At 41.2% G+C, this 22,652-nt stretch overlaps 1 protein-coding gene across 1 annotated transcript; it reads right to left on the reverse strand.

The window, feature by feature from the left end:
- Window positions 1-3,365: 3,365 nt before the first annotated feature.
- LOC115377005 (sodium- and chloride-dependent GABA transporter 2-like) lies at window positions 3,366-15,474 on the reverse strand. Its single transcript, XM_030076858.1, has 15 exons — window positions 15,285-15,474; window positions 14,973-15,107; window positions 14,731-14,871; window positions 11,622-11,706; window positions 11,395-11,527; window positions 10,241-10,375; window positions 8,515-8,618; window positions 8,298-8,422; window positions 7,982-8,094; window positions 7,702-7,839; window positions 7,483-7,585; window positions 7,062-7,162; window positions 6,689-6,859; window positions 6,133-6,226; window positions 3,366-3,763 (listed from the first exon to the last, which is right to left on the reverse strand). Exons 1-15 carry the CDS (start codon window positions 15,472-15,474, stop codon window positions 3,366-3,368), a joined length of 2,166 nt encoding a protein of 721 aa, XP_029932718.1.
- Between the last annotated feature and the right edge of the window lie 7,178 nt (window positions 15,475-22,652).

Genomic DNA, 22,652 nt, shown 5'->3' on the forward strand with positions numbered 1-22,652 from the left:
TTGTCTCTAAATTATTTGATTTTGCCAGCAGTGGTACATAATAATTAGACAACTTGTTTTAATTTCCATGGGTACAGAACAACCCTGAGGTATATAATGTAACAATTATTTTAAACAAGTACACATTTTATGCAAAAGCTGGCAAAGGCTTATCGCAACCGGTTTCAGCTCCTCAGAAAGTTCCACCATCCATCATGCCAAACCCCAGAGGCTGCGACATAAAGAGTGTGACTTTTTGCCTTTGTTAAATTTATGGTATTAATAACCAATAATGGTATTAATCCCAATAATAACAAAATTGTCTCTAAATTATTTGATTTTGCCAGCAGTGGTACATAATAATTAGATAACTTGTTTTAATTTCCATGGGTACACAACAACCCTGAGGTATATAATGTAACAATTATTTGAAACAAGTACACATTTTTTTTTTTTTTTTTGCAGTAAAATCATCAAATGTAAAAAGTGGCTCATGTTACCCCATTCTGCCCTACAGAGCTTTGCAATTTCACTGTAATACCATCAAAATCCACTGTGGTGCTCTACCGAGAAAGGAGAGTTTTCTTGAACAGCTGGTTGAAGAAAAATTAATGGTTGGTCATAATAAAGTTATTAGAGCAGGGAGAGCTAAAAATGAGACTTTCTCCAGGCTCAGGGGGGTGCTCTTGAAACTGGCTGAAATAGTAAACCTAGTAATTACAAATTGCAGTCGCAGAAACAAATCATGTTAACCCACTATTCCTTGGATGCTGTTATAGGCCACCATGTACACACAGCTTGTATCTGAGTGAACTGTGTGACATGACTGACAGTATTTGTGTCCAGTTACAAATGTCAGGGCACCATGGACTGACAATGAACTGCGAAGCATTATGGCTGCAAAGCATTAAGTGTGATGACCGTCAATCATAAACATTGATAAGGGGCTCAGGCCATATTCCAGTCTTGGTCTGGTTCTCATTTGCATCAACACCAATGGGAGGCCTTTGATCCAGTTCAACCCAGTTTCCTCACAGCATTTTATCAATTTATTTCTATGATGCCATTCTCTCTTTCGGGATGGTGGGCACAGTGATGTTGTATTTCCAAACCCAGGTCATTACTTGCTCCTTCCAGAGCAGTGCTTACCAAAGCAGCACCATTGTCGCTGCTTTCTGCCATTCCCAGCCATTATCTTTTCACTTCACATGGTGTTAACTTAATAAAATCCATTTGTAGGTGATCAAATGGCTTGTCAGGAAGAAGGTGTGCAACTCGAGGCACTTGTATCTCACTGCCTACATTGCTGGTGGCACAGAAAATGTTACAAAATTGTTAGGAATAATTCTGAAATCCTATTGTAAACCAATATTTTGTTATTTCTACTATTATCCCCCTTTTGACACATTGTTATGTGTCAACTTTGCATAATGTGGGATATTTGGGTAGACATAGTTTGTTGTCTGGGCCATACCAAAGCTCCTGTTTGTTGCCACACTCCACATTCTTCCAAACTGCTTTCTCCTAAGGTGTTGCTCAGCTTTGCATTTCCTGTTATGCTGACAGATCTGTGGGTACATCAAAACGAATGTTAGTCATGAAGGGGTGAACTGGTTTGTTTCCTAGTCTTAAGCATCATTGTGGGCATCACATTTGCATGCTGCCACTTTTATGAGTTGGATCGCTTCCAGCAATGCTGACACCAGTGTACAGTGGGAAACTGGTTTTCCTGAGGCATTCAAGAAATTTCTGTGACGGTGACGTTTTTCCTGCCACCAATTTGCAGGCCTCTGTTGGCGCCACCAACTCAGTGGCCTGGGCAGAGAAAATCGCAACGTGTCCTGACTGCTCCTGCAAAACTGGTCTGGGCGAACACACCTGCACAATGGTGGCATGAGTTTCACCATAGTTGTTGTTGTGGGCAGAAGACTGGCAGTATTTATTGCTTGTCAGCGCTTCATGTTGACATGAGGCATTTCGTTTAATACAGTTTGGTATTTTAGCCAGCTAGCTGCTGACAGATTTGTTGTTTTCTGTTCCAAGAGAATAACAGAAAAGGAATGAGGAACCAGCAAAGTCAAATCTGAGTAACGTAACAAGTCCCTGGAGACCAAAACAGCTTTCTCTGCTGCACACCACCAGGCTCTTAGGATCACCATGTCCTTTCAGCAGGATAGATGTCACATGGCCATGTGTTTTACTGCTTGGGTGAACGGTTTATCTGAGTTGGGCAGGCCCAAAGTGGTGCACCTGCCAGCCAGCAGAGCCTCGGCCTCAGGATATGAGTGGATCCATTGTCTGCAATAAGACATCATTCCCAGATAACATATCATTTGCTTTGTTGCTTTTTTGTTTGTGGTTTAGGAACCTTTTGGATGACTTCTGTTCTTTTGGAGGAGAGGGATTTGCCCTCTGCTGTGATCATGTCTCCCAAATAGGTCACTGTGGTGGATGGAAGCTAACCTTGGGACCATTTTCTGCTGGGTGCTTCGGGAAAGCTCACAGTCAGGGTGACAATAGAAATGCATGTTTGAATATGTTCATCTTCACAGGGCAGATCTTGTGTAAACTGTTAAACTATGGGGAAACCCCGTGCTCCTGCCAGTTTTGTGCATCTGCCACTTGTTTCTATCATCATCTGATAGACTTTGTCTGTGGATTTAGTTTGTGAGGGAACCTGTTTGCTCTCTAAGCGTGCGATAGCTGTATGTATCAGTTAGTAGATTTGTAGATTTATTTATTTTTAAAAGAAATGGGACAATACATGTTAATGCACATATACATGTAAACATGTGAAATTATAGCCTTGTGGCTAATTTCCATCTCTAGTCCCATTGGCAGGTTGGTGTTGTACATAGTGTTCACATTATTAAAACACAATATAATCAGATAAAAAATAAAAAGCAAAGAAAAAAAAAAAACCAGCATAGTTGATCAAGAAACCTACAGGCCAAGGGTCAGGGGACCATACGCATTTCAGCACTGCTTAAAGGTGATGTAAGCTGCTCTTCATTGCTGTGTGTTTGTTTTGCGTGCTCATGTGTCTTGGAGTTGACTGGCTGGTGGATCCCCGTCCCTGTCTCTCACTCCGTCACAAGTCAGTCTGATTCACCACAGCCTGCAGTTCTTCTGTGGACAATCTCTAGCCCAATGGTCCTTGGCGCCGCATACCAAACAGCCATCGTCTCTGTCTCGACCCCGTCCTCTTTGTCCTCTCCTTCTGCCCTGTCCTCTGCCTCTTCTCCATGTCAGTGTCTTCTATCTTTGCCCATCATAGCTCCATGTTTAACCCACAGGAGTGTCTGTATTTCCTCTGTGCTTGGGTGGAACTGTCTCAAATTCTCTGAATGGAGTTGCAAATTCCTCACCATCTTCTGAAATGGCCATCAAGCGAGTGGCTGCTTCCCTCCCTGTGTCCACAGCTTGTAAACTGATTGTCCTGATCCTTGACCATCAGGGACTTCTACCATGGGGGCCTGAATGATGAACATGACTGGACTCAGGGTCTTGTCTCTGTGTCCGTTGTCTCTTCTATATTTCATTCCAGTCCAGGTGAGTGATGGGGAGAGTATTGGGGCGGCCGACGTGACTGATGTACCTGCTGGTAAGGACTCTGTGCAGTAGGCCGGGTGGGGCTTGACTTCTTCTTCTAGCTCATCGTTGGACAGGAGGGCCCTGGCTCTGTTGTACAGTCCAGGTTTTAGCAGTCTTATTGGTAATGGTGGCGGTGCTCGCTTGGCGTCGTTGTGGTGGGGGCAGATCCAGGTCCAGGTCCACCGAGCCCCTTTTCAGACACTGAGGAACCGCATTAGTTTTATCTCTCCCTGCCTGCTGTTGTCCGTCCCTCTTTTGACATTCATCACACCACATAAAATATGCTCTCCATTCTGCATGAAATGGTTCATTTTTAGACTTTCTTTTCCTGTTTATGTCTTTCTGCTTTGGTTGCTTTTTCTTTTTTCTTTTTTCTCTTGCTGTGAACAGCAACAGTATGGCATGACCAGTTTAAGGGTGACACTGTTTCATATGAGCTTCAGTGCACATGACAAGACACTCAGCATCTTCTCCATACAGCCGTACTCGATATGTCTATGCTGGTGTGTGCCCTCTCTCTCTCTCTCTCTCTCTCTCTCTCACTCTTTCACACACACACACACACACACACACACACACACAGACACACTGCTGATTGAAGGGATGTTTGTTCTTTATTTTTCTTGATTCATGTTGAGTCACTTAAATTTTCATGAGCCCATTGAAACTTGAACAAAGCTCAATTATTTTACTGTTGGACAAGTTAATTTGTGCTGGATCTTCCTCAGCCTTCAGTGGTGAACAGATGAGCACAAAGATGGAAGCATAAATGTGTTCAGCGGTTTCAGGAAATGCTCCCCATAGGAACTGAAGCACTTGACATAGAGGCAGAAATGGTGGCCAACATCTGGTCTCAGTCTGGGGAAGTCAGGAAAATGGGATTTTGCCCAAAACTTTGGAAGTATTTCTTTAAAAATCCTTGTCACACACAGCAACATCCTGATTAAACCAGAAATGTCAAAACATGGAGGGAAGATGCCTTCAAGATCCTGACCAGAATGAAACTTTCATTCTGGTCACGAGCACAAAAGCCAAAGTTTAGATTTTGGACTTTTAATTTGCAGGGTTACAGATGAACTAAATGACAGGACTGTGACGAGTCCAGCTGCCACAGTCACACAGGGTTTCCTCTGTTTGGCTGCAGGGGCTGAGAGGGTTTAGTTGCCGTTAGCAGTTTCCTCCACTAGATGTAGCCACATACACATGAAAAGCCTAGGGGAGCCTCTGTAACTGTTCAGCTCTCACCTTAGAGAGAGAGAGAGCATGTATATGTATATACCTCCACTGGCATCTTCATTTATGCAAACTAAGTGGCAACACATATCTGGAGCTACAGGACAAAGTGGGAATCACCTGAGTAAATTTTAATCTGTTCACTCCGATGTTGATTCATGAGTTTTGTCCGTCATTTCAGTTGATTTAATTTACACTTCTTTGCTTTTCTTTAAATTTCTTCAGAGCAGAGTTGAGGTTGTGTCACTTGGAGATTGCACAAGTCAACTAGGGCTGTCCCAATTAATTGATTATGTCGGTGACGTAAATACGTCGACACGTACAACATACCGTCGAGGTGTTGTTGATTACGTCGATTACGCAATTTACGCAATCAGCGTACAGCAGACGTTGACATTCATGAACAGAAGTGGAAAAAAATGGAAGCAGTGGCACCACAAAACAGCCAAAAAGACTGTCAAAGACATCAAAAATGTGGAGATATTTTAAAGAGAAACCAAATGACTTGGTCGTCTGCAGCCTTTGCAAAACAGAGATGGCGTACCACAACAGCACCACAGCGATGAACGAGCAACTGAAGCGGCGACATCCTGGTGCTGCTGGAGGATGACAGGAAGCAAAAAGCTGGACAATCGTAAGTCTAACTAACTAATTACCAACTAACGCGAATTTACGGTAACATGGTAGCGTGAATGAGGTAAAGCAACACTAGGTAACTTTGACTGCACCCCGCTGCTTCGAGAAACGAAACTTAACGATGCACGTTAATATGTTGCACATAACAAAACAAACAAAAAAAAAAAAAATAGATAGATAGATTACTTGAAAAATTAATCGTTTGACTAATTGAATAATCGTAAACATAAATAAATGTAAGCTGTGTTTTTGCTAAAACTCTTGCATGTTTTCACAAAACCATTTATATTATAGCAGCTCTGTTTCAGTGAGGTTTGTGTGAAGAATACCATGGAACAGAAAACAGGCAATATATTCTGTGTTTCACTCACTACAGACTACAAAAAAGCATTCATGTGAATTAAAGTATGAAACAATAACGATCTTTTATGTAGTATAGTTGTCCCTGAGGTGATTTATTATTTATTTTGGTAAAACAAATTCACAAAATAATTCACAAAATAATTTCCATGTTAAAAGAAGAGTTGGAAGTTGTAAAAAATCAGAAGAGTCCCCCATGTTTATGACAGCCTGTCTGATGCACCAACACCTTTCTCACGATATCTCAGCGCTCTTGTTTTCATTCTAAACAATAACCCTCAGAAACAGCATGTGTGGGTTCTTCAGTCGTGTTCAAGGGGAACGCTTCACTCTTTGTGAAGGAGTGACGTGCCTCAGAGTCGACCGTCCTCTTTGCCGACGAGCCGCCCAGCACCTCCGCTGGAGTGCATAACACTCTGAGTCTCTGGAAAGAGGAGGGAAAGAAAATATACCATTGACTCTCCATTACAGCAATCCATACTGCATTACATAAAACACAATATGGGCCCCATGAAACCTGGCACTCATGCCACTTTTATCCCTCTGGGCAGTATCAGGGTAGAAAACACAGCAGAGATGGTCTAAAAAGGGAGATATTCCACCTGCAAGAATATCTTGGGCCACCTCAAGGGCTGACTCTGAGCCCAGAACTGGCTAAACAGACTCAAATGAAAAGGGATAATTTTTCATCTGTGCCATAAAACCTAAAATTAAAGGTAATACATATGGGCGCCAATCAATTTAAGCAGAAACAAGGCGTGCTCTCTGGCATGAATACACATAGCTAATCAAAATGTTTTTGTTTCCCATCACATCCAAGAGCTGGTCAGAACCCACTTGCGGTGATCAAAGCTAACATGTGAAAGCTGTTCAGTATGCAGACTACCTGTCTCAGGGTCCCTGGGGTTACAGTCAAACTGTAGAGAAACCACAGAGGAACCAGGAGAGCTGAAGAGAGAGTAAGGAATATCCCGATGGCGTAGCCCCACCAGGGGTATTGGTAGGTGTTGTTGTATTTCAGAGGGGTGAACTTGATGAGGGAGATCAGCAATATGCCCTGAGTGAAACAAAGAGACAGAAAACATGAATGAAAAACAGGTTTTCATTTCGTAGAAGAAGATGACAGTCAGAGCCACATTAATTGGGTAATTCTGGGTCGGTATACATTTATTTACAGATGCATAGCCCACTCATTTTATCCCATTCTCTCTCCAGTGTCCGCAGGCTTATAGAAGTCTTCATACTCCATATTTACTTACTGTGCAGACAGCTGGTGTGATGTACTTCCAACAGTATTTCATATAGGGCCAAGGGCGGTAGCCAAGCATGTCCTGAATTTGATCGTAATAGTGATCAGCACCTTGGAGACAGATATTCATAGTCAGCTGTTGTAACCGTGACTGGAGTGATGTAATTCTGAGCACATCATAATGTCATGATGACAAAAATTCTGATAAAACCCATGTTGAATATAATCAGCAGTATCATTTAGTGATGTTGTATAAGTGCTGGTAACACCAGTCAAATGTAGGTTTGTAAAATGAATGCAACCCTCACGTGAAAATGGATGTAGATTTTAATTAAAGGCTTTCTACAGCCTTTGTAAGTACTCTTAATGGTCTTTGATGGTAACTTTGATGGATGGTAACTGTCTTTGAATAACAACATCCTGTAACTCACCATACACCCATCCCAAACAAACAGGTTCCAAAATTGCAAAAAACATCAGTGGCATTCCACTACAAGCGTAGTAGTCAAACAGCTGAAATATATAGAGTCCACCCTGCAAGAGTGAGAGAGAGGAAGAAACTTACAGACAGACAGACCAAGAGATATAAATGCATCTAGGGCTTCATTCTTACTTTAAACTACACATGATAAAGAAAGAAACTGACTTACCTCAGTGACCATCAACAGTCCAACAAGGAAGCATCCGACACTTACGGCCAGCAGAAGTAGTTTACGTCGAGAACCACTCAAGAAGACGGAGGGATACATGTCTGATATGCTTGTGACAATGCCTTCCAGAGACACAAACTGTGGGGACAATGTTTTCATGTCCATTTGTTTACCTCGTTACTCATCAAAAGAAAAATAACTAAAGAGCATCAAACATAATGCTCCTCAAGCCTACATCCTATTAAGATGTATTTACCACAATCTAATGCTAACCATGCACCTGAGTGTCCAGTCCAAGGAGGACGATCATAATAAAGAAGAATGCAGCCCAGAGCTGGGGAACAGGCATCATGGCTACTGCCTGAGGGTAGGCGATGAACACCAGGCCAGGGCCTGAAAGTAATCCATACCAGATGCAGAGTGTTAGCCAAGGCCCCATAGGTGATGCAGCTTTCAGCTCCAACCTTAATGAAATGCTCAGAGCCATTTAATACGAAGAGCTGCTTCATTTTCACACACACCCCCCCCAAAAACAGCATGTATGAAAAAAAATAGATCATGTATGTAATTGTGTTGCATCGCAAACAATCAAATACCTGATTCAGCCACTGCTGAGATGTCGACACTCAACTCTTTCGCCATGAAGCCAAGAACAGAGAAGACTGCAAAGCCAGCCACAAAGCTGGTTAAACTGTTCAGCAGGCACAGGGCAACTGAGTCTCTGTAAGTGAGAAAGATGACTGTGTATCCTGAGTCATGTGAACAAGAGGGAGGTAATTAGAAAATACAGACAAATAATCTAATTTTGCTTACCTGTAGCAGTTGTTGTGGTATTTGTTGTAGCTTCCCAGAGACTGCAAACAACCTACGCACACACAATAGGAGAAAAATATCTGGCTTCCAGCATCCATCCACACCTTAAAACAAACAATGAAACATTTTAGTTGTATTATCTTTTTTTTTTATCTCACCTTTTACATTTTACTAGTCTTGCATTACATTCACAATTACTCTGCTTTAGTGGTTCCTAACCAAATGACATTAATTAATGCAGACCTTGGGAAAGGGGGGGGGGGGGGGCTACTCCCACATCCCTGTGGAGGCTGGGGACATTGAACCAGAGTGGGCAATGTTCAAAGCTTCCATTGCTGAAGCTGTAGTTGTGAGCTGTGGTCTGAAGGTCATGGGTGCCTCGAGGGGCGGTAACCCTCGAACATAGTTGGTCGACACCGGTGGTCAGGGAAGCCGTCCGACTGAAGAAGGAGGCCTTCTGGGATATGTTGTCCCGGGGGACTCCCGAGGCAGTTGCAAGGTACCAACAGGCCAGAAGGGCCGCAGCCTCAGCTGTGGGGGAGGCAAAGCAGTGGGTGTGGGAGAGGTTCAGAGAAGACATCGAGACGGACTTTCGGTCGACACCAACGTGCTTCTGGAAAACCATCCAGCACCTCAGGAGGGGGAAGCGGGGGACCATCCAGGCTGTATACAGCAGGGATGGGATGTTGTTGACCTCAACTGAGGATGTTGTCAGGCGGTGGAAGGAGCACTTTGAGGAACTCCTCAACCCAACTAACCCGCCCTCTAGGGTAGAGGCAGAGCTGGAGGATGATGGGGGATCAGCGTCAATCTCTAGGGAGGAAGTCACTGTGGTAATCAAACACCTCCACAGTGTCAAGGCCCCGGGGATTGATGAGATCCATCCAGAAATGCTGAAGGCTCTGGGTGTTGAGAGGCTGTCGTGGATGACACACCTCTTCAACATTGCGTGGAAGGCTGGGGCAGTGCCGAAGAAATGGCAGACCGAGGTGGTGGTTCCCCTGTTTAAAAGGGGGGACCAGAGGGTGTGTGCAGATTATAGCGGTATCACATTCCTCAGCCTCCCTGGGTAAGTTTACTCTAAGGTGCTGGAGAGGAGGGTTCGACCGATAGTCGAACCTCAGATTGAAGAGGAACAATGCGGTTTTCGTCCTGGTTGTGGAACAGACCAGCTCTTCTCTCTTGCTTGACGGCCAAATGGAGCATAAGGAGTTATTGTCATAGACAATTTAAAAAAAAAAAAAAAGTTATTTTTTGTGGAAAAAGCACTGTGGAGTGGCCAATTTGCGGCAAAATTGGTAGACAGTCTCATTAAGGTATGGGAAAGTATTGCCCTGAGTTTTGTGTAAATGGGACCAAGTGTTCTCAAGATGCAAATATATGAGCATAACAGCGCCACCTAGCGGCTGATTCACACCAAATTTAAACCTTCAGCGTCCTATGTGTCACTGGGCTACCAAATTTGGTGTTAATAATAACAAAAAAAAAAAAAAAAAAATGAAACTAATAGGGTTCCCAGCACCACTGGTACTGGAAGCCACCCTGCGCTTGGATCCCTAAATATTGTGTTACTGTCCACATACTTATGGACCTGACTGTAAATCAGGCCTCAGAACAGTTACTCGCCTATACAGTAAAGTGTCTACAAACAATAGGCATGATTATACAGTACAACTGAAATGTTAGTGTTAAGTGCAACAATGTATTGTTCAGTCTTTAATCCCACCTGAGGATCCGCAAGGCGGCCTGGATTGGGAGAGAGGTAAAATCGAACGCCGTCTGAGGCTCCTGGTAACGTCAGACCTCGAATCAGCAAAGCTATTATCATCACGTAGGGAAAAGTAGCCGTGAAGTAGACGACCTGTGAGAGAGAACCACCAAAATACAACAATTACAAGAGGAGAGGTCAAATTTCATTACAGATTATCATTACAGATTATCAATCAATCAATCAAACTTTATTCATATAGCGTCAAATCACAACAGAAGTTATCTCATGACGCTTTACAGGTAGAGCAGGTTAAGACCACGCTCTACAGATTATAGTAGAAGATTCCCTCCTGAGTATGCTCTTGGCGACAGTGCCAAGGTAAAACTCCCCTTTAACAGGTAGAACCCTCAGGTAGAACCAGACTCAGGGCGGGCGGTCATCTACCTCTACTGGTTGGGTGGGGAGGGGAGAGAGAGAGACAAAGAGACAGAGACAGGGAGATAGGGACAAACTGGGACAGCAGACAACAACAGAAACAGCAGAGTATCCTGAACAGGTAGTCTCTAGATGGAAGTGACACGCAGCATCCAGCCCTCTCGTCTGCAGCTGGATGACCTTCCAGGATAGCCTAGACAAGACACAAAAAGCACAGCGAAAGCAAAGGGGCAGAGGACTCTGGAACAATAGCATGCACTGAGTAAAAAGGAGGGGGGATATAGAGGAGGAAGGACAGAAGGAAGAGGGAAGAGGAAGATTAGAAAAGAGGAAAGTGCTCAGAGCATGATATGAAGTCCCCCGACAGTCTAAGCCTATAGCAGCATAACTAAGGGCTGGTCCAGGGCAACTTGGGCTGGCCCTATCTATACTATACTATATACTCAAATGTATAAATGGGAGAATGTTATGACGCATACAATACAATGCTGCATTTTTAACAGGCAGTGTTAAACATGCTATGCAATTACACATTAGTTACAACTAAGCTCAATTAACACTTTGGCAAATGTGCATCTTAATGGTGATAGCATTATATTGCAGCCTACCTTTAAGTTACAACTACTACGATCAGTTATTTACATCAGATATTGCATAATGCAAAAGGAACAAAACATAAAAAAAGAGAAAAGAGAGAACTGGGTAAGGGTAAGAAGGGTAGGGTATGAACTCACCTTCCCTGAAGACTTGACTCCTTTCCAGACACAGAAGAAACAGATAATCCAGCTTAGCAGAAGAAACCCAGCCAGATCCCAGCGCATACTACCCATCTCCTCGATTCCTCCAGACAAGCCCAAGATCCTTCTTCTGAACATATAAATATCAGTGTAGGTTTAGGAAATTGTGCTTCTCACTTGTGTAAAACAATTCCTTCACTGATCATGTAAATGTGAATACGTACTGCCAGAATTCCTGAACCGAAGATGTTGCATTCCCCAAAATCTGTCCATTTGCTGTGTGATTCTGAGCCAAATCAATGCAGTTCTCTTATCGTGGGAGAGTAAGAATAACAAGGGAGAATGGTATTTTGTTAACATGTTGATGAAAAGTTCTTGTATAAGTCTTGTATATTTTGTGTGCATGTGTGTGTGTGTGTGTATTATAATTCTGGTCACCATTTGGTCACCAGAAGTGTCCAAAACTAAAGTTCATCCTCCAAAAACTGTTTCAGAATCAGAATCAGACAACTTTATTTATCCCCTAGGGGCAATTCGGTTTAGCGGTGTACCCAGACTATGCATAAAAAGAAGAAAAAGAGGAAACAGACAAAACAGAACAATACCAGGCAGGGACAGTCAGTATATGGCACAGATACCCACAGACACTTAGTAATGGACCATAAATATGTTAAAAATAAATAAATACATGATAATAAATACAATAATAGCAGCAGTGTAGCCTCAACAGGCCATTCAATGCACAGCGCACAGCATTGTGGGCTTGGTGCAGTCAAACACAAGCTCCAAGAAAATGGAGTACATTTTTATTCATTCCACATACTACCATCGAGGTTCAGCAGCCTGATGGCACAAGGAATGAAAGATTTTGACAGACAATTTGTTTTCACAAGTGGCGCCATAAACCGACGGCCTGAAGGCATTAAGATGAAGTAGGAGGACAGGATATGGTCAGGTAGGGAAACTATTCCTCTTGGTTTTTTGACCACCTGCCTCTCCCACAAGGTACACAAGTCTCTTTGGCGGGTGCCAATTATCTTGGAACAAGTCTTCACAGTATTGTAGAGGCGGTTCTTGTCCTTGACAGAGAGGCCCCCAAACCAGCAAATAAAAGAAAATGTTAAGATGCTTTCAATAGAGGACTGATAAAAAATACATAAAATTTCCTTTCACACATTAAAGGAGTTTAGCCTCAGCAGGTGAACCTTCTGTTGGCTTCGCTTCACAATACTCTCTGTATTAATATTGAACCTTAATTTCAAGTCAAACATAGTTCCTAAATATTTATATGTATCAACAATTTCAACATTGTCACCATGGATAATACTTAATTCCAATTTTCCACAGTTTTTCCTAAAGTCAATAACAAGTTCCTTTGTTTTCGACACATTAAGGTCTAGGAAGTTTTCGTCGCACCAGTTGACAAAGTCAGGGAGGGCGCTACCATGGTCAGACTCTGAGCCTTGAAGAAGAGATAAAAGTGCTGTATCATCAGAAAATTTCACTAAATAGCTGCCTTCTTGATCAGACCTGCAGCTATCTGTATACAGGATAAAGAGGAGGGGTGACAGAACACAACCCTGAGGTGAACCTGTGTTTGAAGCTAGGAAATCGGACAAAGTGCCATTAACTAAAACACTCTGTTTCCTGTCAGTTAAGAAATTTAAAAATAATAGTGAGGAGTGATCAGGTAATTTAAAATAAGATGAAAGCTGGTTTATTAAAATATGTGGCTGCATCTTGTTGAAAGCAGAAGAAAAATCTGCAAATAGAAGCCTGACATGAGATTGGGGTTTCTCCAGATGTTTGTAAACCCTATCTAGGATGAAGACCTTTGCATCCTTACCCCCCCTTCCAGCCCGATAGGCAAACTGCAAGGAATCAAGTTTGTCAGACACCAAGGACATAACCTCATCTTTCAAAATTCTCTCAAAGGTTTTCATTACTAGAGACGTCAAAGCAACCGGTCTGAATTCATTTAGCTCTCTGGGTTTTTTTGATTTGGGAATTGGAATTATTATTGAGGTTTTCCAAATGGACGGAAGCTGACAGTGATCAGCACACAGCTGAAAGAGACTCGAAAAGATTCCACTGAGCTGGTCAGCACAGTATTTTAAAGTGAGCCTGCAAATTGCATCGGGGCCGGCCGCCTTCCTTATATTTGTTTTCTTTAGTAAGCCGGTGACCCTGTCTTGTGGTATTACAAAATCTTTTTGCGGTACAAGAGAATCCCTCAACATATGAACTTCAGAGGTAAAATCAGACCTTTCAAAATGAGAGAAAAAACTATTAAACGTACCAGGCAAATCTGCATTGTTTATTCCGTTAATACAGACCAGTTGTCTGGCCTCCTCTGCATACTGGTTAATGGAGGCCATTGATTTCAAACCCTGCCAGGCTGCTCTAATGTTTCCACTGCTGAACTGCATTTCTATCTTATTCTTATAACTAGCTTTAGCCTTGGCAATTTCTCTTCTCACCTCTCTTGAGACCGACTTTTTCTCAAAAGAGTTACCCGTGTAGAAGATCCTTTTCTTTTTGTTAATAATTAATTTGAGATCTCTAGTAACCCAGGGTTTGTTATTTGAATAGATAACAACCTTTTTTGTTGGAATGACAGAGTCTGTACAAAACGAAACATAAAAAGAAACAGTATCACAAAATTCATCAGTGTCATCACAAGCACCTAGAAAACAGTTCCAGTAGGGGCATTCAAAACACGCTTGAAGTGATGAGATATTATCCTCTGACCAAATCTAGAATTGCCACTGGTACGTCTCCCTTAGCGGAGGTCCGCAAGGAAAGAAGGAGCTCACGGCTAAGAGTGAGGCGGCTACCAGAGCCTTCATTGTGTCCAGCTATCTCTTGCCAGAGGAGTGCTAGTGATAGCGTTATCACACATACAAGTCCATATAACTGTGCAAGTGAGCTCTTAGTCCACATACTTGGTCCACACACCTGGTCTCACATTGACCCGTAAAAAACACAGTGTATGACACAGTGTATGACACAATAGACACAATAAAAACGAATAAAACGATGCTGGGTACGCCGCGTCGGGTCGCACACTGTGTGGAGCGCAAGGATTATACAAATGTCCTAATGCACTCAAATCCATGGCCACTGTACTTTCTTCTGGATCCTCACATATGCACCTGTCTAACCTAATGTTTTTTTTTTTTTTTTTTTACAGCCTTTAGTTGGACAGAAATAACCCTTCCAAGTGAAAGATAAGAAAAGACAGAAAAGAGTGCAAATTACTTATCAGTTCAAAATTTGGCTTCCAAAATGTCAGGAATATTAACATGAAAACGACGTGACAGGTGTGTGTACCTGTGTTCCACGTGTTGTTACAGCTGGCCCAGGGAAGCTCGGTGTTGAAGGAGAACAGGAGATAAAGGAAGGCCCAAGCCAGTATGACGATGTAATATATGACACCGTAGAGCAGGATCACTTGACTACCGTAGCCTATACCTATTGGCAAAAACGTGTTATTATCTGCAGATATGCGAAATATTACCATTTACAGTGTGAAAGTACTGCGTTTACTGTGTTGTATGCTGAACTAGGGGTACCTTGAAAGGCAGGGCATATTTTCCTCCAAGATGTGATTCCACCCTGACTGGTTAACTGTCCCATAGACACCTCCAAAAAGAAAAGGGGGATTCCACAGGTAAACAGGCACAGGACATACGGGACCAAGAAAACTCCTAATGTGAAAAATTTTGTAGGAAAAGGAGGCAAATTTATGCAAGACACATTACATTTGTAATAAAGACTGTTACTGTAGTAATACTGAGATGAAATCTAAATTTGAATTTAATTCATGCACTTCTTCTGAGTACTTTCAGTTATAAGAGTGAAAGTTTCATCTTTTAGACACTCACCACCTCCATTTTTGAAGCACAGATAGGGAAACCTCCACACATTACCCAGACCAACGATTGTTCCAGCCACGGCCAAAATGAATTCTCTTTTGTTGGCCCATTGTCCTCTGTCCTGAGACTCTGATCGTGCACGACCCTGATCCTCTTCATCTGTCATCGGCTTCACCTCGCCTTTGCTTGCTGGCTGCATTGGGTCTGGTGGTGAACTGGGTTCTACTGTTGTATTCAAACAGTATTGGAGTGATGAGAGGTGATGATTTTATATAGCTGTCTGTCATATAGCTTGTCTGTTCTAGGTAAGATCTACCTAAAGCTGTACATGTTGAACCTCATAACAAACTATGAAAGATGAAACATTTCTAAGCCTCTGTCCCCCACACTGTCATTGCTACAAACCCCAGAATCCAATTTTATATTTCAGCATGTGGAGAAAAATCCACAGTCGTGCCTTTGTTAGAACTAATTTGATCACATCACTTGCCAGAGTGTCCTCAGTTTGAGCTGCTTCTAAATATCTCTCTTTGATTATGAAAGGTTTGCAATTAAATGGCTAAACTTTGATTTAGGAGACGTGTTCAAGTATTGTCACTTCAGCAACACTATATAGTTTTTAAGTGGAGTCGTCTATTGTCAACTGTGTCTTGCACTGAAGAACTGCAGTCTTCACCACACACACGGCTCTGCTGCAGCTGTATGTAACACCACACAGCTGCACCTTCAGGCTCTATAGCTCTTTGGCCACAATAAGCAAAGGTATGTTTGGAGATAAAGGAGCAGCGTTTCATGAAAAGAACACCTTGCCAACTGTTAAATTTGGGGGTGGATCCATCATGCTTTGGGTTTATGTTGCAGCCAGTGGGACAGGAAACATTGCTCGGGTGGAGGGAAGAATGGATTCACTAAATACCAGCAAATTCTGGAGCCAAACATCACAGCATCTGTAAAAAAAGCTGAAGCTGAAAAGAGGATGGCTTCTACAACAGGATACTACCACTAATAATAATAATAATAATAATAATAATAATACATTTATTTATAGAGCGCTTTCCATCAATGTGCTTTACAAAGGTTAAAAACAGCACAGAAGCACAAACAATCACGTAAAAACATTGAAGACAACCATTCTAAGAATTACACACAACAGAAAACAGGTGGGTATTCAGCTTTGATTTAAAAACATCAACTGAGCATGCCAGTCTAATGTCCAGTGGAAGACTGTTCCACAACATTGGTTCTCGGAATTAGAAAGCCTGCTCACCAGAATTCTTCTTTATCACCTTCGGGACACTTAGTAGTCCAGACCCCTGAGAGCGCAAGGAGCATGCAGGCACATAAAGATTCACCAGTTCAGTCAAATAAGCTGGTGCAAGACCATTTACTATTTTATAGGTTAGCAACAGCACCTTAAAATCAGCTCTGGAAGGCTCAGGAAGCCAGTGAAGAGAGGCCAGCACAGGACTGATATGCTCATATTTAGATGAGCCGGTCAGAATACAAGCTGCTGCATTCTGCACCATCTGCAGGCTTCAAAAACTTTTCTTAGGCAACCATGACAAAAGGACATTACAATAATCCAACCTGGATGTAACAAAGGCATAAGAACCTCAGCATCTTTCAATGATAGATTTGATCGAATCTTTGCAATCTTTCTTAGACGAAAAAATGCAACACGTGCCACTTCACTTACATGAAGGTCAAATGAAAAAGTACAATCAAAAAGGACACCAAGATTCTTTACTCTGTCTTTGCAATGAATAACACAGTCATCAAGAGAGAGTAGGCTGATCATACTGGTGGCTAGATTTTGCTGGTCCAATGAAAATCATTTCAGTTTTCGCTGAATTTAGTAATAAGAAATTAGCTGACAACCAGTTCCTCACAGCAGCCAGACAGGTATTTAGCCTGGTTAAACCAGCTCCATTTCCAGTTGTAACTGGCAGAAAAAATTGTAAATCATGAGCATAACAGTGAAATGATAATCCAAATGAATGCATAATCTGGTGCCAAATACAATGAAAATAACAGTGGGCCTAGGACAGAACCCTGTGGGACTCCATGCCAGGAAATGACTCTGAGAACTTGTTATTATATACAACACATTGAGATCTTCCTGTCAGGTAAGAGCCCAACCACTTAAGCGCCTGACCCGAGATGCCAAAGTGTTTCTTGAGCCTGTCCAAAAGTATGCCGTGATCCACTATGTCAAAAGCTGAACTAAGGTCCAACAACACCAGAACCGTAGTTGAATCTGAGTCAGCTGCCAACAATAAGTCATTTACCACCATGGTGAGTGCTGTTTCTTGTGGCATGGTTAACCCGAAATGCAGACTGCAATGGCTCAAATAAATCACTGACTGATAAATATTTCATAAATTGAACTGAGACAATTTTCTTAAGAATTTTGGATTAAAAAAAGACAGATTTGACACAGGTCTGTAATTTGCCAAGGAGTTTGCATCAAGATTTGATTTCTTAAATAGCGGTTTATAAAGCAAGCTGGAAAAATTCCGGTGGAAAGTGATAGATTCATTATAGTTAAAACATAAAAACCTAAAATTGACCATAGCTCTTTAACGACCCATGCTGGCAGAGGGTCCAAAGAGCAGGTTGTACATCTTGCAGCCATAACAGCTTTAGTGAAATCAGGCAGAGAGATGAGCTCCAACTCAGAAAAAGCCTGTCCTGTAAAATTGGGCAAAATGGGAGCATCACAAGAGTCACTGATAGAAGACTTTGGTAGCCTGTTTCTGATGTCATCTACTCTCTCATTAAAATACTCCATAAAATCACATGCTAAAAGATCAGTGCTGCTGATTGGCTGCTGATTGGCTGTTGACACTGTGTGAGCCTCACACAGATAAAAACATAAATCAGCAGTCAGGGCGTTATTAACGATTTATTTTTATTTATTTATTTATTTATTTTTAAATAGAACCAACTTCATTCCAAGTCATTGCTATCTTTATGATCACTAAAACTGTCAGTCAAACAGAGTCAGCCAAAAAAATGTTCAGTTCAATAGTTGATGAAACTGAGCTCTCTGAGCTGCAAACAATGGCTGATCCTGATGATTTTCACTGGTTACTTTTTATTTTCAAATGTATTCATTTCAACTATCCCCCTTACCTCAAACAATACCTGACCCCTTACAGTTCACAGTATAACCTCCGTCATACAGACTCCGTATTTTTCTGTGTTCCTAGAATACATAAAGAACTTGGTCGGTATGCCTTTCAATATAAAGCCCCCTCTGACTGGAATAAGCTACCCATTTCCCTTCGAACCATTTCTTCTGTTCATCTTTTTAAGAAATCTCTGTTTTTTCATTTACAAACACACTGCTCGTGCTATTAGCTTTGCTGTGACTGGAAAATCATCATCATAGCTGGTGATGGTGGGGGGTGTTGGGCTGGGAGAGCTTTTTTTTTTTTTTTTTTTTTTTTTTTTTGTAATGTTTGGGTTATGTCTGTGTCAATTTGTCTTTTCTCTTAATGTCTGTACTTATTTCTCTTACAATTTCCTGTAATGTCAGTACTGTACAGGTTGTCTTGTAATGTTATTGTCTGGTTTGTCTCTCTGTTTGGGACCCCCTCGAAAACGAGATGATTCATCTCAAGGGGCTATCCCATCAATAAACAATGTGCTTATAGCGTCCAATGTGCTTATAATATTGTATTTTTTCCATATACCAGAGAGACTGTTTTTACATCTTTTTCAGTAAAAAATCACCAAAAAGTGCTGTTTTTAAAGGGTTGCACAAACTTTCGCATACAACTTTGAGTACAGAGTAACCTGTACATTTATTTTCTGATTTTCTACAGATGAGATCAAGACGCTAAGGTAGTACAAAAAAAAGTGGCTCACCTTCTTTGGATGGTCTAAAAAAAGCAGCAAGGCAAGTGTCCGAGGGGAGATCCATTCACTCTGTGGCAAAGGATGGCATGATAGGCAGGATGGCACTGAAGAGGTAGATCAACAAAACAAGTAAGTGGGAAGTTTCCAGAACAGGTTATGCAAAAGCTGGCAAAAGCTTATCGCAACCAGTTTGAGCTCCTCAGAAAGTTCCACCATCCATCATGCCAAACCTCAGAGGCTGCATCATAAAGAGTGTGACTTTTTGCCTTTGTTAAATTTATGGTATTACTAACTAATAATGGTATTAATCCCAATAATAACAAAATTGTCTCTAAATTATTTGATTTTGTGTCAATATTATGTTGGTAATCAACAGTGGTACATAATAATTAGCTAACTTGTTTTAATTTCCATGGGTAGTCCAGTAATTTTAGGCCAAAATTGGGGTCAACCAAGGACAAACTGCAAGAGAAGCAAACTGATTTTGTATCCTCATTTTGTCCTGAGTGAGGGAAAAAGTCCTAAGGGATAAGATAAGATAAGATATTCCTTTATTAGTCCCACGGTGGGGAAATTTCACGTATTACAGCAGCAAAGTGGATAGTAAGATATGAAGCATAATTTACACTATAAACAGTATATACAGATAATAAGTAACAAAGAGCAATATAAACATTTTGGAAAGTTTTGAAAATCACCTATATATGACCATATAATACCAAAAAACACCCTTTTTAACGCTGACCAGTGCATTCCTTCTTTTTCAGGATATACCAAACCATTGATTTAGCTACTCCTAAAGTTATTGCTATGTGTCTGATAGATTTTTTTTTTTTTTTTCTGCTTTTTGAGCCTGATGATGGCCTCCTTCACCTGCATAGACACCTCTTTGGATCACATGTTCTGATAAACAACGACGTTTAATTTTCTTAATCGGTCAGGGAATAATGAGGGAAAAGGCAACACCTGGTGTCCAATGCCTTTTGAGCCTCTGGAAATGGGGTGACGATGTATAAAACTGGCTGTAATTCCTAAAAGGTTAATGCAATATTTTAGTTCAACCCCTAAAATTAAAGCTGAAAGTCTGCACTTCAATCACATCTTGGTTACTCCATTTCAAATCCACTGTTGTGGTGGTGTACAAGGGCAAAATTATAAATATTGTGTCACTGTCCAAATACTTATGGACCTGACTGTATTTATTACTTTTTCTATTTTATTGCACAGTTGCTGGAGTAGTTGCAATCCCATTTCCCTGCTGCTGTACATGTACAATCATGCATGTGACAAATAAACCTCTTAAATCTTGAATCTTGAATGATATCTCACTATATGATACTTAACTAGTAACTTTTTTGTATTTATCTCCTCAGGCACCGTATACACTGTTGTTAGTGCTACTGTATTATTTTTGAGATGTATTAAATGTTTTACTGATTCTATATTGTTTTGCTGTTTTTGTATTGTGTCATAGTTGTAATTACTGTAACTGAGAGGTTTGCTGTTGTTGAGTCATTCGTTTTATTTTTGCTTTGTTTTGCTTCTTAGCAGTTGTTACATAATTTTCTTTCATCAGGATGTGATGTGTTTGTACACGATGTAAAGTTTACTTATGTGGAGCCTATGGTCAGGGGCGCCGTATATGGGGGAAAAGTTAGGACAATTCCAAGGGGCCTTGCCTGACAGGTGCCCCTCAAAATAGGTAAAAACTAATATAAAATTATTAAACCATCATCGAGTAAATATATATATATATTTTTTTTTCATGGGGCCCAAAATTCCTGATGGCGCCCCTGCCTATGGTTGTGACAAATGGTGATCCAATAAATAAATAAATAAACTGTCACAGAGGTGTGTGAATGAGGCACCATATATATATGATAAAATAAAAATATGCGACAACTAGACCATATAGAAAGGAAATTGGTAGTCACAGTAGTGATTAAAAACTTTAAACAACCTCAACAATCCCAACTGACAATGAGAGGACTGAGCCTATTTTTTTTTTTTTTTTTTTTTTTTTAAAAGGTCTGAAATCTATTTCCTCATAAAAGGCGAGCCACAGGATAATCTGCTGATTACCGTACGAATATCATTATTATTTCACAGAGAGAGAGAAACAGGAATGGACTTAAAATGTAGAGATTTAGATTTTGCATTTTTGCAAAATTTGTCCAGAAGAAAAAAAAAAAAAAACAAGCTAACCCTTTCAGAGTCAAAAAATAATATCTGTGGACAGGCCATGTGTGTTTGCGGCCTGGTTTCCCCTCTCCTCACCTTTCCCCGAGTGGGAATGAAGCGAGTTTCTCTCTCTCTCTCTCTCTCTCTCTCTCTCTCTCTCTCTCTCTCTCTCTCTCTCACTTTTATACTCTCTCTCTCTCTCTCTAGAGAGAATGAGTTTGTGGGCCCCTGTGCTTGTCTTGACTCGTCTTATGATGATGGCACAATAATATGGCACTATAATTAAAAAAAAAAAAAGAAAGAAAGAAAGAAAGAAAACAAGCCCAAAGGGACTCATAGATGCACACACACACACACACACACACACACACACACACAGATAGTTGTTTTTCTCAATGCTAACAACAACAACAATAATAATAATAGTTAAATATACATAATTAGTGGGCCTATTAGTAAGTTTTAGTGGTAACTGATGACCAACCTGGTTATTATATTCCACCTGTATACATTCTGATTTTTTTGTATGTACCAGTGTACATATAAGTATTTATATGCTCGGTTTATGAACCTAATACAATACAGTGCAGTTCAATAGAGCATCAAGGGTTTCTCTTAGCTGCTCAAAAAGAATAACTGTGACTAATTTCCACTGCATTTATGCAGCATGTTCCTATGTGGATTATTTTATTCTTTCTGCCTGTTCTCAGTATTTATTGTTTAATTACATAGATAATGTAATGATCTATGTAATGCCAACACCTGCACGAATTCTGGGAATTGCTTAGCTGGGACAATGTCCAATTACAACAAGGAGGCACTATTGCCTGAAAGTGGAATTCAACGAAATTCATTCGCATGAAAAACATCTGTTGTATTTCATGCTGGGACATGATGTGTGGTGAGGTTATGAGCTTGCTGAGGGGCTCCACCGGTGGATTAGGGCATATGGGTGCACACATAACATCTGGACATGTTTAGCCTTATGTTGAGCGTACCTCCAGCAGCGTTGCCATCGGTCTCTAGCCACTGTGGAGGAAAAGACATTTGGGTAGACATGTTTTGTTGTCTGGACCAAACCTTATTTTTGGACTCACACCCTGCATTCTCCCAGACTGCTTTCTCCTCGGACGCTGCTTTGCCTTCCAGGGCCTGTGTTATTTTGAATGAACTGTGGGAAAACAATAATGTGTCAGTCATTAAGGTATGATCTGGCTTGTTTCCCAGTCTGGAATAGTACCACTGAAGCGATGTTGGTTAAGGTTCAGTTCAGTTCAGTTCAGTTCAGGTTACACTTACTGTCATATGCATATTATTACCACATCATTGCTG

This window comes from Myripristis murdjan, chromosome 18 (assembly GCF_902150065.1).
Source record: "Myripristis murdjan chromosome 18, fMyrMur1.1, whole genome shotgun sequence".
NCBI classification, from domain to species: Eukaryota; Metazoa; Chordata; class Actinopteri; order Holocentriformes; family Holocentridae; genus Myripristis; species Myripristis murdjan.

Coding starts and splice junctions, on each gene's coding strand:
- LOC115377005 (XM_030076858.1), bottom strand. CDS start 15,474: ATGCAGCCAGCAAGCAAAGGCGAGGTGAAGCCGATGACAGATGAAGAG. Junction 7,163..7,482: donor TTGTTTGGGATGGGTGTATG/GTGAGTTACAGG, acceptor TCTGTCTCCAAG/GTGCTGATCACTATTACGAT. Junction 6,860..7,061: donor TCACACCAGCTGTCTGCACA/GTAAGTAAATAT, acceptor TGTTTCACTCAG/GGCATATTGCTGATCTCCCT.